Source organism: Xenopus laevis, chromosome 1S, assembly GCF_017654675.1.
Source record: "Xenopus laevis strain J_2021 chromosome 1S, Xenopus_laevis_v10.1, whole genome shotgun sequence".
NCBI lineage: Eukaryota > Metazoa > Chordata > Amphibia > Anura > Pipidae > Xenopus > Xenopus laevis.
The window spans coordinates 180,468,798-180,481,710 of NC_054372.1; the positions used below are offsets into that span (position 1 = coordinate 180,468,798).

Sequence of the window (12,913 nt, forward strand, 5' to 3'; positions counted from 1 at the left end):
TTCCCCCTCTGAGGCAAATTGGAGAGGCTTCAGATAGGTTTTTTTGCCTTCCTCAGGATCAACTGGCAGTTAGGCAGGTTATATATAGACTTAAGAGGCTGAACTTGATGGACCTGTGTCTTTTTTCAATTGAACTTACTATGTAGGTGTCGCTTTAATAAACAGTATGCAAGTGATGCTTGGGAACACTGGAATACCAGTGACTCTCAGTTTAGTTAGGTGGTAATTCTAAGGTTCAAAGTGGTTTTTGCTTCCTAACCTTATAGAGCTTTTTTATATATTTTGCTCACTACATAGTTGCCAATTTGGCCTAAGAAACAGGTAAAACTAATGAAATCATGCAACCTTTTCTTCATGCACATCCCATAGCAAAGAGGATAAAAAGCAATATTGGTCTTGATAGTTTATTCGATACCAGTATATATTACACAGTATATATGTATATAATCACATTAAAATACGTTTGAAGACACGCCAGTAATCATTTTTTTAATCCAGCTGATGACGTTCCGGTTGAGTTTCCCATATACACTTGCATCCCCAGGAATAGCGCACTCCGGCATGCCAAACGATGTGAGTCCCCTTAAAAATCCATTACAAATCAAAGGCCCTCCAGAATCTCCCTGAAATGAAAATATATATGTTAATTGCATAGAGAAAAAGAATTCTCTATTATTTATTTGCACTTTGTGCAGAAACAGCTCATAGCATGAACATCACAGCTTGGTCCCCCAAGTTTTTTATATTCTGTCAGTGGTTTTGTTCTGGGCTTTTTAATATTGGCATTGTGAAATTCCACTGAGCAGGTACACTCTATAACCTGGTGCCCACTACATCTCTCCACTGGTATGACAGTACAGGTATATAGGATCCATTATCTGGAAACCCCGTTATCCAAAAAGCTCTGAATTATGGTAAGGACATCTCCCATTATAATCAAATAATTCTGATTTTTTTAAAAATTATTTATTTTTTCCTTGTAGCAATGAAACAGTACCTTGTACTTCATCCCAACTAAAATATAATTAATCCTTATTGGATGCAAAACAATCTTATTGGGTTTAATTAATGTTTAATTGATGTTTTAGTAAACTTAAGGTATAGAGATCCAAATTATGGAAAGATAAGGGAAAACTGCAGCTACATAAATCTAGATTGAAACTTGGGTCCCAAAACTCATTCCCAACTACTTCCAAGAGAATTGAGTTCCTAAGTATCAAATACCATCCTAAAATGTATAAAATTCCCTGAAACATTATTCTAGATTATAATAAAAAAATCAAATAGCGCCAGTGTTACTAAAGAACACTCACAGCACAAGTCCCCTTCACTTCATTCTGCTCGCTAGTACAGATCATATTCCTGGTTATATTGAGAATAGATTTCCATTTTTCAGCACATGTTTTTCTAGCCAGTATTGTTACGTTGACTTCCATTAGTTTATCTGAAATCCGGTTGCGGTGGTTGGTAGTCGTTCCCCATCCCGCTGTTTCACACACAGTCCCGGGTTTCAGTTTCTTATACTTTACTGGTAATGGCAAAACACTGACATCGGTTCCAAGCACTGCCTCTTTAGACAACTGAAATAAACAAAAACACAGTTTGAATACTGTTTAAAAACAATCATTTTTACTGTATTCCACAGAACAGAACCTAGAGGTTATAGTGATTCTGTTTAGTGGCTAAAAATCGCTCACCCAATAACTTCAAGGGGGGAGCACCTAGTTAGCAGGTAGTTATACAATTTTAGTAAAGTATATTAGAATTTATTAATCTGCATATTCAAGGATATAACTTCATAGGCCTTGTCCCCATAGAAAAAAAAAAAATAATTACAATTCTGGAGGACCTGCAATTCACCTATTCCCTACCTGTGCTTATTGAATGCAGTTATTGGGTATAGTGATGATATCCGTTAGAGGTTCTTGCACCCAAAGACACTCCTTGCACAACTCTAGACTTGGTGCCAGTTGCCTATTTACACAGGGAATCTTGGAAGTAATCCCAGGGTTACCACTGTGGGCTGCAGCTGCATTGGTGAGATTGCATCCAATTCATCAAAACATACATGTCCAAACCAGCTGCAATTAAGCTGGAATTGTGGGAAAAACCAGTGGCCTAAGCCAGGGGTGCAGGCCCCCACCCCTTTGGTGCCCATGGGAGACATATGATTTGATTGCAGGTGAATCTGTAGAGGGATTCACACATAAGGCTGTTGGAAGGATTTAGAAACTGTTAAGCTACAGCTGTGGGGCCACTGGTTATTAGACAGGCCTACTTGATTTAGATCAGTGCAGTGCGATGAATTTGGTTACCTGTAATAGCTGAACATCATAATCAAATGTCTTTATACTGTAGTCCTTGGGCTGGAATTTCCCGATCATGGGGATGATCTGCTTCTGGCTTTCCTGGGCAGAAAGTGAGTGGACACCAACAATGATCCTAGTTTTCTCGGTTCTGCAGGAATAAAACATTACAGACAAGTGTTTTTACAGATGAATGTTTTTAGGGACTGTTGAAACCAGAAAATCATTATGTGATTGGACAGTATGAAATAGCTCAATCAGAAGAAAGCATATGTAAGTTTATACGCTGAGACTTTGATTCCCCTCCCCCACAAAACGTTTATATGAAAAGGGTAATTTTACCTATTAAACCTCTGGGCACTGACAATAAGGTACTTGAGAGCCAGTGCAACTATAGTTGAAAACAGCAAACACACAGGGCTACTTTTTGCCCTTTTCACTAGGTTCACCATGGTTTCTCTGTCCATTTCCCCACCACAATCAGAGATGGAGAGCAGACATCACCTCCTGTTTACCCTTTCACCAGGATGGTGGCCTAACATAAGGCATTACACCGAGTGCCTTTATAGATGAGGGACATTACCTGTGGGCCAGCCTTGAGCTATCTGACTCTGACTGTTTACAGTATATACCAGAGAATATTTCTTTCTTCTAACAGGTTCCCCTTCTCTATCTTGACCACATATGGCCATGCAAGAACCAGGAAGACCCTCCAAAATCATACATATTGTGCCCTGCACTTTCTGAGGCTGGCCCTGAGTTCCAATGCTAAGCAGAGAAGTCTCCTTATAGCAGAACAATTGACTTAAAGGGGTTGTTCACCTTCCAAACACTTTTTTTTCAGTTAATTTGTTTTCAGATTGATCCCCAGAAATAAAGACTTTTTTTCAATTACTTTCCATTATTTATTTTTTTACTGTTTTTCCAAAATCTAAGATTAAAGTTGAATGTTCCTGTCTGTGGTGTTTCACTCTACAGGTAATTCAATTGTTTGTTGGGTGGTCCCTCACTCCAAAGTCATCGAGGCTCTATCAAACAGAGTCAGTGGCACCGTCCAAGCCACACAATATCCAAGGTATAGGTAAAAGTTCACTCTGGAGAGCCAATTTAAATTCAGTAAATTTTATTCAGACACACAACATGTTTCGGACAGACATGTCCTTCATCAGGTGTTTCACTCTAACAGCTCAGTAATTCAGGCGCAGACTCTGAACTGTTACAATTTTGCAACATTTACTTGATACATTTCTCAGCAGCATCTCAGGAATATCAGCAACTATTGTATCAATTCTAATAGCTGCCTGTAATGAAACCCAGAGATTCTGCTCAGCAGGGACAAAGATAAGAAATGTATCAACTAAATGTATCAGTTTACGGGGTCAGCGACCCCCCTCCCAGTGCTGTTTTAGAAGGTGAAAAATGACACTTTACACTTCAATATTAGAAAAACGGTGACACATAGAAAATAGAAAGTTATTGGAAAAAATCGTTATTTCTGGTGATCTATCGGAAAACAACTTGTTGTTTGAAGGTGAACCTTTAATGTTAAAAGCATAAATGTGGTAACCCTAATTTAGCGGTGTGTGTGGTGACCACCCATTGTACCAGCAGATAGAGGCAGGGTATCAGCTTTGTGAGAAACTCTGTAAAATGGCCTATTATCCTCAGTGATGGGTAATAAATTATGAGTGGGCTGGTCAATTTGCTGTGTGTGTGTGTGTGTGGGGGTTTTTTTTACTTAAAGGGATACTGTCATAGGAAAAAAATCTTTTCTTCAAAATGCATCAGTTAATAGTGCTGCTCCAGCAGAATTCTGCACTGGAATCCATTTCTCAAAAGAGCAAACAGATTTTTTTATATTCAATTTTGAAATCTTACATGTGGCTAGACATATTGTCAATTTCCCAGCTGCTCTGATAAACTTCAATCACTCTTTACTGCTGTACTGCAAGTTGGAGTGATATCACCCCCCTCCCTTCCCCCCCAGCCGCCAAACAAGAGAACAATGGGAAGGTAACCAGATAACAGCTCCCTAACACAAGATAACAGCTGCCTGGTAGAACTAAGAACAACACTCAATAGTAAAAACCCATGTCTCACTGAGACACATTCAGTTACACAAGCCCGGATTTGTGGCAAGGCCACATAGGCCCGGGCCTAGGGCGGCAAAAAATAGGGGCGGCAGGCTACCCAGCCGCATTATGGAGACGTGTGCGTATCCATTCAATTACACCAGCTGCGCCCAGGCCCGGATTTAGGGAAAGGCCCCCTAGGCCCGGGCCTAAGGCGGCAAGATGTTAGGGGCGGCAAGAAGGCGCCCCCTAACATCTTGTGTAAGTCGGCTGCTCCTGATAGATCCGGCTGGCTTTAGGACCGCTCCTCCAGCCTATCTCCCGCTGTGGCTCCGCCCCCTCCCACTCCTCTCTGTGCTTGTGCTGCTGCTGCCTCTGCTGTGCTGCGTGTGTCCCAGCAAGGTGATCTGTTCCTGGTATGTACATTTAATATTTCCCCTGCAGATCTGCTGTATATCGGCCATGTAGAGAAATATGTCATAGTCAACTTGCAGATTTGCTGGAGGTGCAGAATCACAAGTGTTCTAACTTCTAAACCTGTTACAGATTTTTTTATGTCCCTTTCCTGCTTCCTACAAAATGAAAACCATTTCAGTTCTTGTATTATAAGGGATAATGTACCCCCTACTGTAAATGATAAGGATATTAGAAGTCACTGAGGGGGTTCTATGGCCATATAAAGGCACAAGGCTGCAGGCTGAGTTATACAGGGAACTCTGAGTATCACTTATGTATTATAATGGATAATGTACCCCCTACTGTAAATGATAAGGATATTAGAAGTCACTGAGGGGTTGTTCTGTGACCATATAAGGGCACAAGGCTGCAGGCTGAGTTATACAGGGAACTCTGAGTATCACTCATGTATTATAAGGGATAATGTACCCCCTACTGTAAATGATAAGGATATTAGAAGTCACTGAGGGGTCCAGTAACCATATAAAGGCACAAGGCTGCAGGCTAAGTTATACAGGGAACTCGGAGTATCACTCATGTATTATAAGGGATAATGTACCCCCTACTGTAAATGATAAGGATATTAGGAGTCACTGAGGGGTTGTTCTGTGACCATATAAAGGCACAAGGCTGCAGGCTAAGTTATACAGGGAACTCGGAGTATCACTCATGTATTATAAGGGATAATGTCTGCTGAGAAATAGGAACTACAAAGATTATGATGCTGCCAAGATTTGACTTTTTTATTTTATAATAAATATTTAACTGATGCTGCGGCTGCCCACTGTAGCACAATTGACAAACTTATCAAAACAAGGGACACATCTCTCTCTGCATCTATGTATAAAAAGGTGTCTATATATAGAGAATATATATAGATATATCTCAAACAAGCCTAACTGCTAGTTGATCCATCTGATCCACTTTTGCATAAATGTCCTGATTGGAAAAAGATTCACATCCAGAAAATGCGTGCGGGGGGGGGGGCGGCACAGTAGCTGGGCCTAGGGGGGCAAGGAGGGTAAATCCGGCCCTGGCTGCGCCTGCATTTTTTCACCGGCGTGCTGGGAAGGTAAAGTATAGGCGGGCGCTAGGACCACGCGGCCGCCTGGTCGGACCGCGCGGCCGGCAAAGAAATCTGGCCCTGCAGTTACATTGAGAATGCAGCAGCCTGCCAGAAAGCATTTCTCTCCTAAAGTGCAGGCACAAGTCACATGACCAGAGGCAGCTGGGAAATTGACAAAATGTCTAGCCCCATGTCAGATTTCAAAATTGAATATAAAAAAATCTGTTTGTTTTTTTGAGAAATGGATTTCAGTGCAGAATTCTGCTGGAGCAGCACTATTAACTGATGTATTTTGAAAAAAACATGTTTTCCGATGACAGGATCCCTTTAATTAAAAAACAAACAAACAAGTAACTATAAATATACTTAGTTAGTTACCCATTAATTTTCCACCAGCAAAATACGACATATTTATTGTAGGGGAATGTCTCTTATCAGAAACATTGGACATTGTTTTTCATGAACTTCTGCAGAGAGGCAAATAAATAAAGGGCAGTGCACGGTGTGATAGTGATGATGGATTACAAGTAGGATGTGGTTGGGTTAATAATGTAGTTGGTTTGTACCAAATAGAGGAAGTATCATTTTGTAAACATTTTTCTTCTGTTTTCTCATACCAATATATTACAGTACATTATAAGCCCATCACATTAAAGGGCAGATTGTTAAAGTGCCCTAAATAATTGTGCTGTATTAGTGTGAGCTTTGGTGCATTATGGTATTTTTTGGACTGAAACTTTCAGTAACTGAACATATGAGAAAATGGCAAAAAATGCAGAAGCGTGAAATTAAATGCCCAATAAAGTAAAAAAAGACAGACAGATGGCACTTAAAGGAATAATATTCATGCACTTTATAGCAAAGAAGAGTGACAGCACAGGAAGCAAGGTTAGTGATTATATTCTCTGGGCCTATGGCTGAAGGTAAGCACCAGATGTTTGGGTGGCAGCATCTCTTCTGCTGCCTCAGGGCATTACTGCCTGCACCCCCAGAGATGTCAACTCACTCAAAGTAAATAGGGAGATCCTGATCCACTCCAGATATTTCTGAGACCATATTACATGTTACCATGATGTGTAAAGAGGAATCAGGGTTTATAAATTTAGGAGTTTCTGATTTCCTCCTCTGGACCTGGTGGGCACTGAACACAACACTTTTATTGTCTTTTCTTGCATGGCAACTAGGGCTGCCAACTTTTCTTCTTGACTATACTGGTAAATGACATAAGGAGTGGGACCAATGGATGAAGCGGGTCAAATTTCTTCCATAGGCAAGGTTTGGGGCCATAAATGGGGTGCAGAGAGAGAGGATTGGGATTAGAACATTTACCAGCAAATACATTTCTAGATTTGTAATACAAATTTTGGCTGGTATTTTATTGGCAAGGCTGGTGAAATATCGGACAGGTGGCAACCCTAACAGCAACTTGTACCGCCATGCAGTGGATAGGTCTGGATTTGTCAAAACTTGAATATACTGTAGGTTTTCATGAATCTATATTGTGCAGTGCTAAACTTTCTCAGCCTACTGAACTATATATATATGTATATTTATATATTTATATATATAACTATGTGTGTGTTAGGGGACTGTAAGAATACTTACATATTACAGTGAGCTGCAGTTAATACCCAGTTGGGTTTTATCAAAACGCCACCGCATATGGTTTTAAATTTTTCTTGATTCAAGTACAGAGCAACCATGTATGGTCTTGAGTGCGGAATAGCTTCTCTCCCACCAATTATCTCTGTGCACTCACCTGAAGATAAGGAAAACAATGTAAAAACTGAAAATATTGAGTCCAAAGGGAGAATAACTGTGTGTAGCATATGGAGCGATGATAGATGGACCTCTGCCCAAATATTGTCACTGCTCCATGTACAGTAAGCTATTCCTATTGAGCAGCATTAGCACCAGTGACAGACCGACAGGGGTCAATAGGATGCACAGTGCCTAGAATAGAGAATTAAGCTGATGAAACATAAGAATTCAGACACCAGAGTGTGGTTAGCCCTTTTCTCAGTTCTGGGAAGTGTGCATCCAATAATATAAATGTAGGACTATAATATATATATATATATATATATATATACACAGTACAAAGCACAACGGAGAACATAATGGTATGTTTTAGGGGATTTATGGCAATACAGCCCTGCAAATAGGGTCCCCCACAATGGGCTCTGCAGCATAAAAGTATAACCAGAGCAAACCTCCTAACATTTTGGAAATAAAAAGAGGGACAATAAAAAGAAGAAAAAAAAAGTTTTTGACCATGCCGATTTTGTGGCCACACCCCCTAATTACCATGTTCATTTTACACAATTTGGCAGGTTATGAAAGTTTGAACATATTTCTGTTTTTCAGTTATTACAGTTTTGCTAATGAAGGTGAATTGCCCTTTAAGCTGTGCATCTAACTTCTCCCAAGAGACCTGTTATCTTATATTGTTACAATTACTTATTTGCTTATCTCAAAATTGTTACAAAGTATCTTATCTGAACCTTGTGGCTGTTCTGTGCTCTCTGCCAAAAGCCAATTAAGTTAGAAACTTTGTACCTTTTTTTAGCTGTTCAGTTCAGAGAAAATTGGGACTTTCCAGTACATAGTTATATAGTTACATAGTTACATAGTTAAATTGGGTTGAAAAAAGACAAAATCCATCAAGTTCAACCCCTCCAAATGAAAACCCAGCATCCATACACACACCCCTCCCTACTTTCACATAAATTCTATATACCCATATCTATACTAACTATAGAGTTTAGTATCACAATAGCCTTTGATATTATGTCTGTCCAAGGAATCATCCAAGCCATTCTTATAGTCATTAACTGAATCAGCATCACAACATCACCCGGCAGTGCATTCCACAACCTCACTGTCCTGACTGTGAAGAACCCCCTACGTTGCTTCAAATGAAAGTTCTTTTCTTCTAGTCTGAAGGGGAGGCCTCTGGTACCGTGATCCACTTTATGGGTAAAAAGGTCCCCTGCTATTTGTCTATAATGTCCTCTAATGTACTTGTAAAGTGTAATAGTCCCCTCGCAAGCACCTTTTTTCCAGAGAAAACAACCCCAACCTTGACAGTCTCCCCTCATAATTTAAGTCTTCCCTCCCTCTAACCAATTTAGTTGCACGTCTCTGCACTCTCTCCAGCGTACAAACGAGGTACTGCAGGTTGAACTGTCAAAAGCGGGACTGTCCCTCTGAAAATGGGACAGTTGGGAGGTATGCCAGAGGAATTAAGGGAAAAGCAAGTATAGTAGGGAATGATTGCAGTAGGGCAAGATGGTGGCAGAAGGACAAGATGGCAACAGCAACACTTTATACAGTTTCAATGCTGCCCAACCTGCAGTCCTTTAGTACATACTGTATTTAGTAACATAACAGCTAAGTATGTTATTAGCAATATTTTTTTCAGCCAAGGGGGCCCTGTGACACTCATTTTTCTTATGTTCAAAACATGGTTTGGTTGTTGGTTGGCAGTTTAAAATGCACACTGAAGATGTATAGAATAGATAGAGGTCCAATAACTCAGCTATGTAAACGTTTACTTTCACAGTAGTATTGGGTGCAGGCGATTTGTCCAAGATTTACCTTGATTTTCCAAACAACTGCTGGAGACGCAGACAACAAGGAGGCAATTTCACTCAGTTTATGTGGAGCTGCCCCAAGATACATCCATACTGGGTCAATATTAAGCATTTCTTACCTCAATTTACAGATATGGTAATAACAGACCCAGCTTTTTTTTTCTCTTGCTTCACATGAATGAGATGACATAATATAACAAATTTATGATTTCAGTACAGGTATGGAACCTGTTTTCCAGAATGCTTGGGACTTGGGGTTTTCTGGATAACAGAACTTTCTGTAATTTGGATCTTCATACCTTAAGTCTACTAGAAAATAATTTAAACATGAAATAAACCCAATATGCTAGTTTTGCTTCCAATAAGGATTAATCATATCTTAGGTTGGATCAAGTATAAGCTACTGTTTTATTATTACAGAGGAAAAGGAAATACTTTTGAAAATTTTGGATTATGTGGATAAAATGGAGTCTATGGGAGATGGCCTTTCAGTAATTCGGAGCTTTCTGGGTAATGGGTTTCTGCATAATGGAATGTGGAAATCTAGCCCTCTTCCTACAATTAAACACTGGAGACCGGGCACAAGTTAAGGAAAAAATTATTAGTTTGAAAAAAAGAAAGTGGACCAACACAAAAAATACTGTCCTCACCAGATTAGGAGAAAAGTTTTTTCCTGCTGAAATTAAAACATGTCCATATATGTTCACATCACAAACCATAAAATAACATTTCCTCATGGAATTAAATCTGGCCCATTGTGACTGACCACCGGGCTCTTTTTATTGTAGAATTTGGTGTGATATTATGGTTACCCTATTGGAATATATGCATGTGAGTATGTATAACTTTAGTTATGAAGCGCTGTTAAGGAGCTGTATTGCTATAGAATGCATAAAAGTACAATCTAAATAAAAGTACAATATATAAAATAAATACAATACAAATACACAGTACACAGAGATCATATAAGGACACAGAGCTTAAAGGGATAATTTCATGGGAAAATTTTTTTCAAAATAAATCAGTTAATAGTGCTACTCCAGCAGAATTCTGCACTGAAATCCATTTCTCAAAAGAGCAAACAGATTTTTTTATATTCAATTTTGAAATCTGACATGGGGCTAGACATTTTGTCAATTTCCCAGCTGCCCCTGGTCATGTGACTTGTGCCTGCACTTTAGGAGAGAAATGCTTTCTGGCAGGCTGCTGTTTTTCCTTCTCAATGTAACTGAATGTGTCTCAGTGAGACATGGGTTTTTACTATTGAGTGTTGTTCTTATATCTACCAGGCAGCTGTTATCTTGTGTTAGGGAGCTGTTATCTGGTTACCTTCCCATTGTTCTTTTGTTTGGCTGCTGGGGGGGAAGGGGGGGTGATATCACTCCAACTTGCAGTAAAGCAGTAAAGAGTGATTGAAGTTTATCAGAGCACAAGTCACATGACTTGGGGAAGCTGGGAAATTGACAAAATGTCTAGCCCCATGTCAGATTTCAAAATTGAATATACAAAAATCTGTTTGCTCTTTTGAGAAATGCATTTCAGTGCAGAATTCTGCTGGAGCAGCACTATTAACTGATTCATTTTGAAAAATTTTTTTTTCCCATGACAGTATCCCTTTAAGTGCTATGTGATAACAGACACAGTGGGAAGGAGATCCCTGTCCCATAGAGTTTACAATTAAATGTTAAATGATACAGAAAGTTATTCTGTCTCAATGAATGTACACTATCTATTCTTTTACACATGTTCCTCTTTTTATTATTTTTTTTAAAGTACTAGCTGACTTTGGTATGTTAATGTATTCTTCAAATGTATATACTTGGATGATTATCTCTGTACCACTGTACTATGTTTGCTTAAAAAATAAAAATAAAGAATGGGGGAAAAAGTGAAGAGCGTTATGAAAATACATACAGATACTGTATCCGAATGCTTTCATATGTACTACATACTAGGCCATGGTAAAACCCCTCTCTATGATTTACCCCAGACTCACATTTATTTTTATAATAAATTGTATGCTACCAGACCCCCAACAAGAACCACCTTAAACGTTTTTCTTCCTCTTCTGCAGTTCTTGAAATCCCCATACCACAATTTATCGGTAAGTAGGAACACGAATTGGGGAAGTCAATCCAGGAATGATAAAGAACTTATGCTGCACACAATATGTGTAGTTATTAAATGCCGTCATTGTCACCAGGTTGTACAGATGCCATTGCCGCTACATTAATTCTTCAAATATGTTCCTGACACTTGTAGCTCATTGTGGAAGTGAACCAGGACTAAGCTACATATATGGTGCTCTTTAACCATTTTGCACTCCTTTGGTTAACAAGTTGTCACAGTCACTAAAAAAACTGCAGGTATTTAAGAACCTACTGACTCTACTGGTCTATTGCAATGTCCCAGAGGATCTCCCAGTGGGCAGACACCCTAATGATCCTCAGCCTAGGGCCTAGAGTCCTTGCTTACTTGGTTACATGAGAATGGAGAAGATATTTTCAGGCATTAGGGACCAGACTGAAATGTGGATGCACTGAATTCTCTTGCTCAGATCACTCAAAACATAATCTACAATACTAGATTGGACAACAATTTGCTGTTAAAGTGTTTGAAATGTCTCATGCTGTAGCTTACTATTCTTTACAGAATTTTCTCTATTTGGTTTTCACCACTCATTGTAACTGGATTGTATTTTGGATTAGCACCCATTGCTGCATACCCCAAAACCCCTCTCCCCCGCCCTCCCTCACTGTATTCTTATTATCATCTTCCCTAAGTGAGAAAAAGATACAAAAATGACTGTAGCTGAGCCATAACATGTATATATGATACCATCTGAATTGAAAATTTGTGTATGTGTTATAATATCAATATATATATATATAGAAATACAAATGTACTTACATTGCCAAATAACCAAAATAAACAAAACAGCTGAAGAAAAGAGAAAGCCCGTAGATGTCTTTGTATCAGCCATGGCTGCCTATGGTCTTCCTTCGTGTTATGGTTTTCCTGTGTGCTTGTGGTGTGATTAAAAAAAAGTGTTATATGCTCAAGAGGAAACACTAAACTACTCTAGTTTCATCCTAATATGGTATAAAAGGAGAAATTAAACTATCCTCCTGTCAGTTGTAAGTAAGATTAATTATGTGTGTTTCATGTGTATTATGGTGAGACAGGAACATTAAAGGGGAACTACTAAAATATTCTTTGTGTTTGTGCCTAAACAATATTTGTTCTTTAAGTGGGAGTAGTTTAATAGATTGTATGAAAATCGCCTTTTGTGCTTTCATAGTATTGCCTCCTCAAGTCAGGTATTGATTCTATGTTTCCCTTGCCCCTTATTCAGAATAATATTAAAAAGCAATTTCATGGTTGGAACACAAAGTCACCACTCTAGGTGCTTAGCTA

At 39.0% G+C, this 12,913-nt stretch overlaps 1 protein-coding gene across 1 annotated transcript; it reads right to left on the minus strand.

The window, feature by feature from the left end:
* Window positions 1-390: 390 nt before the first annotated feature.
* Window positions 391-12,563, minus strand: gzmak.S (granzyme AK S homeolog). The gene is made up of 5 exons (XM_041580572.1): window positions 12,407-12,563; window positions 7,506-7,659; window positions 2,316-2,457; window positions 1,314-1,580; window positions 391-623 (listed from the first exon to the last, which is right to left on the minus strand). The coding sequence occupies exons 1-5, from the start codon at window positions 12,477-12,479 to the stop codon at window positions 453-455; spliced, it is 807 nt and encodes a 268-aa protein (XP_041436506.1). The 5' UTR covers window positions 12,480-12,563; the 3' UTR covers window positions 391-452.
* Window positions 12,564-12,913: the final 350 nt, after the last annotated feature.

Bases quoted from the DNA above. Each gene is read 5' to 3' on its own strand.
- gzmak.S (XM_041580572.1), bottom strand. From the start codon at position 12,479: ATGGCTGATACAAAGACATCTACGGGCTTTCTCTTTTCTTCAGCTGTT. The intron at 2,458-7,505 runs GTAAGTATTCTT...TTATTCCTGCAG, and splicing joins ACTGCAGCTCACTGTAATAT to AACCGAGAAAACTAGGATCA. The intron at 624-1,313 runs GTGAGTGTTCTT...TTTTCATTTCAG, and splicing joins AAGTGAAGGGGACTTGTGCT to GGAGATTCTGGAGGGCCTTT.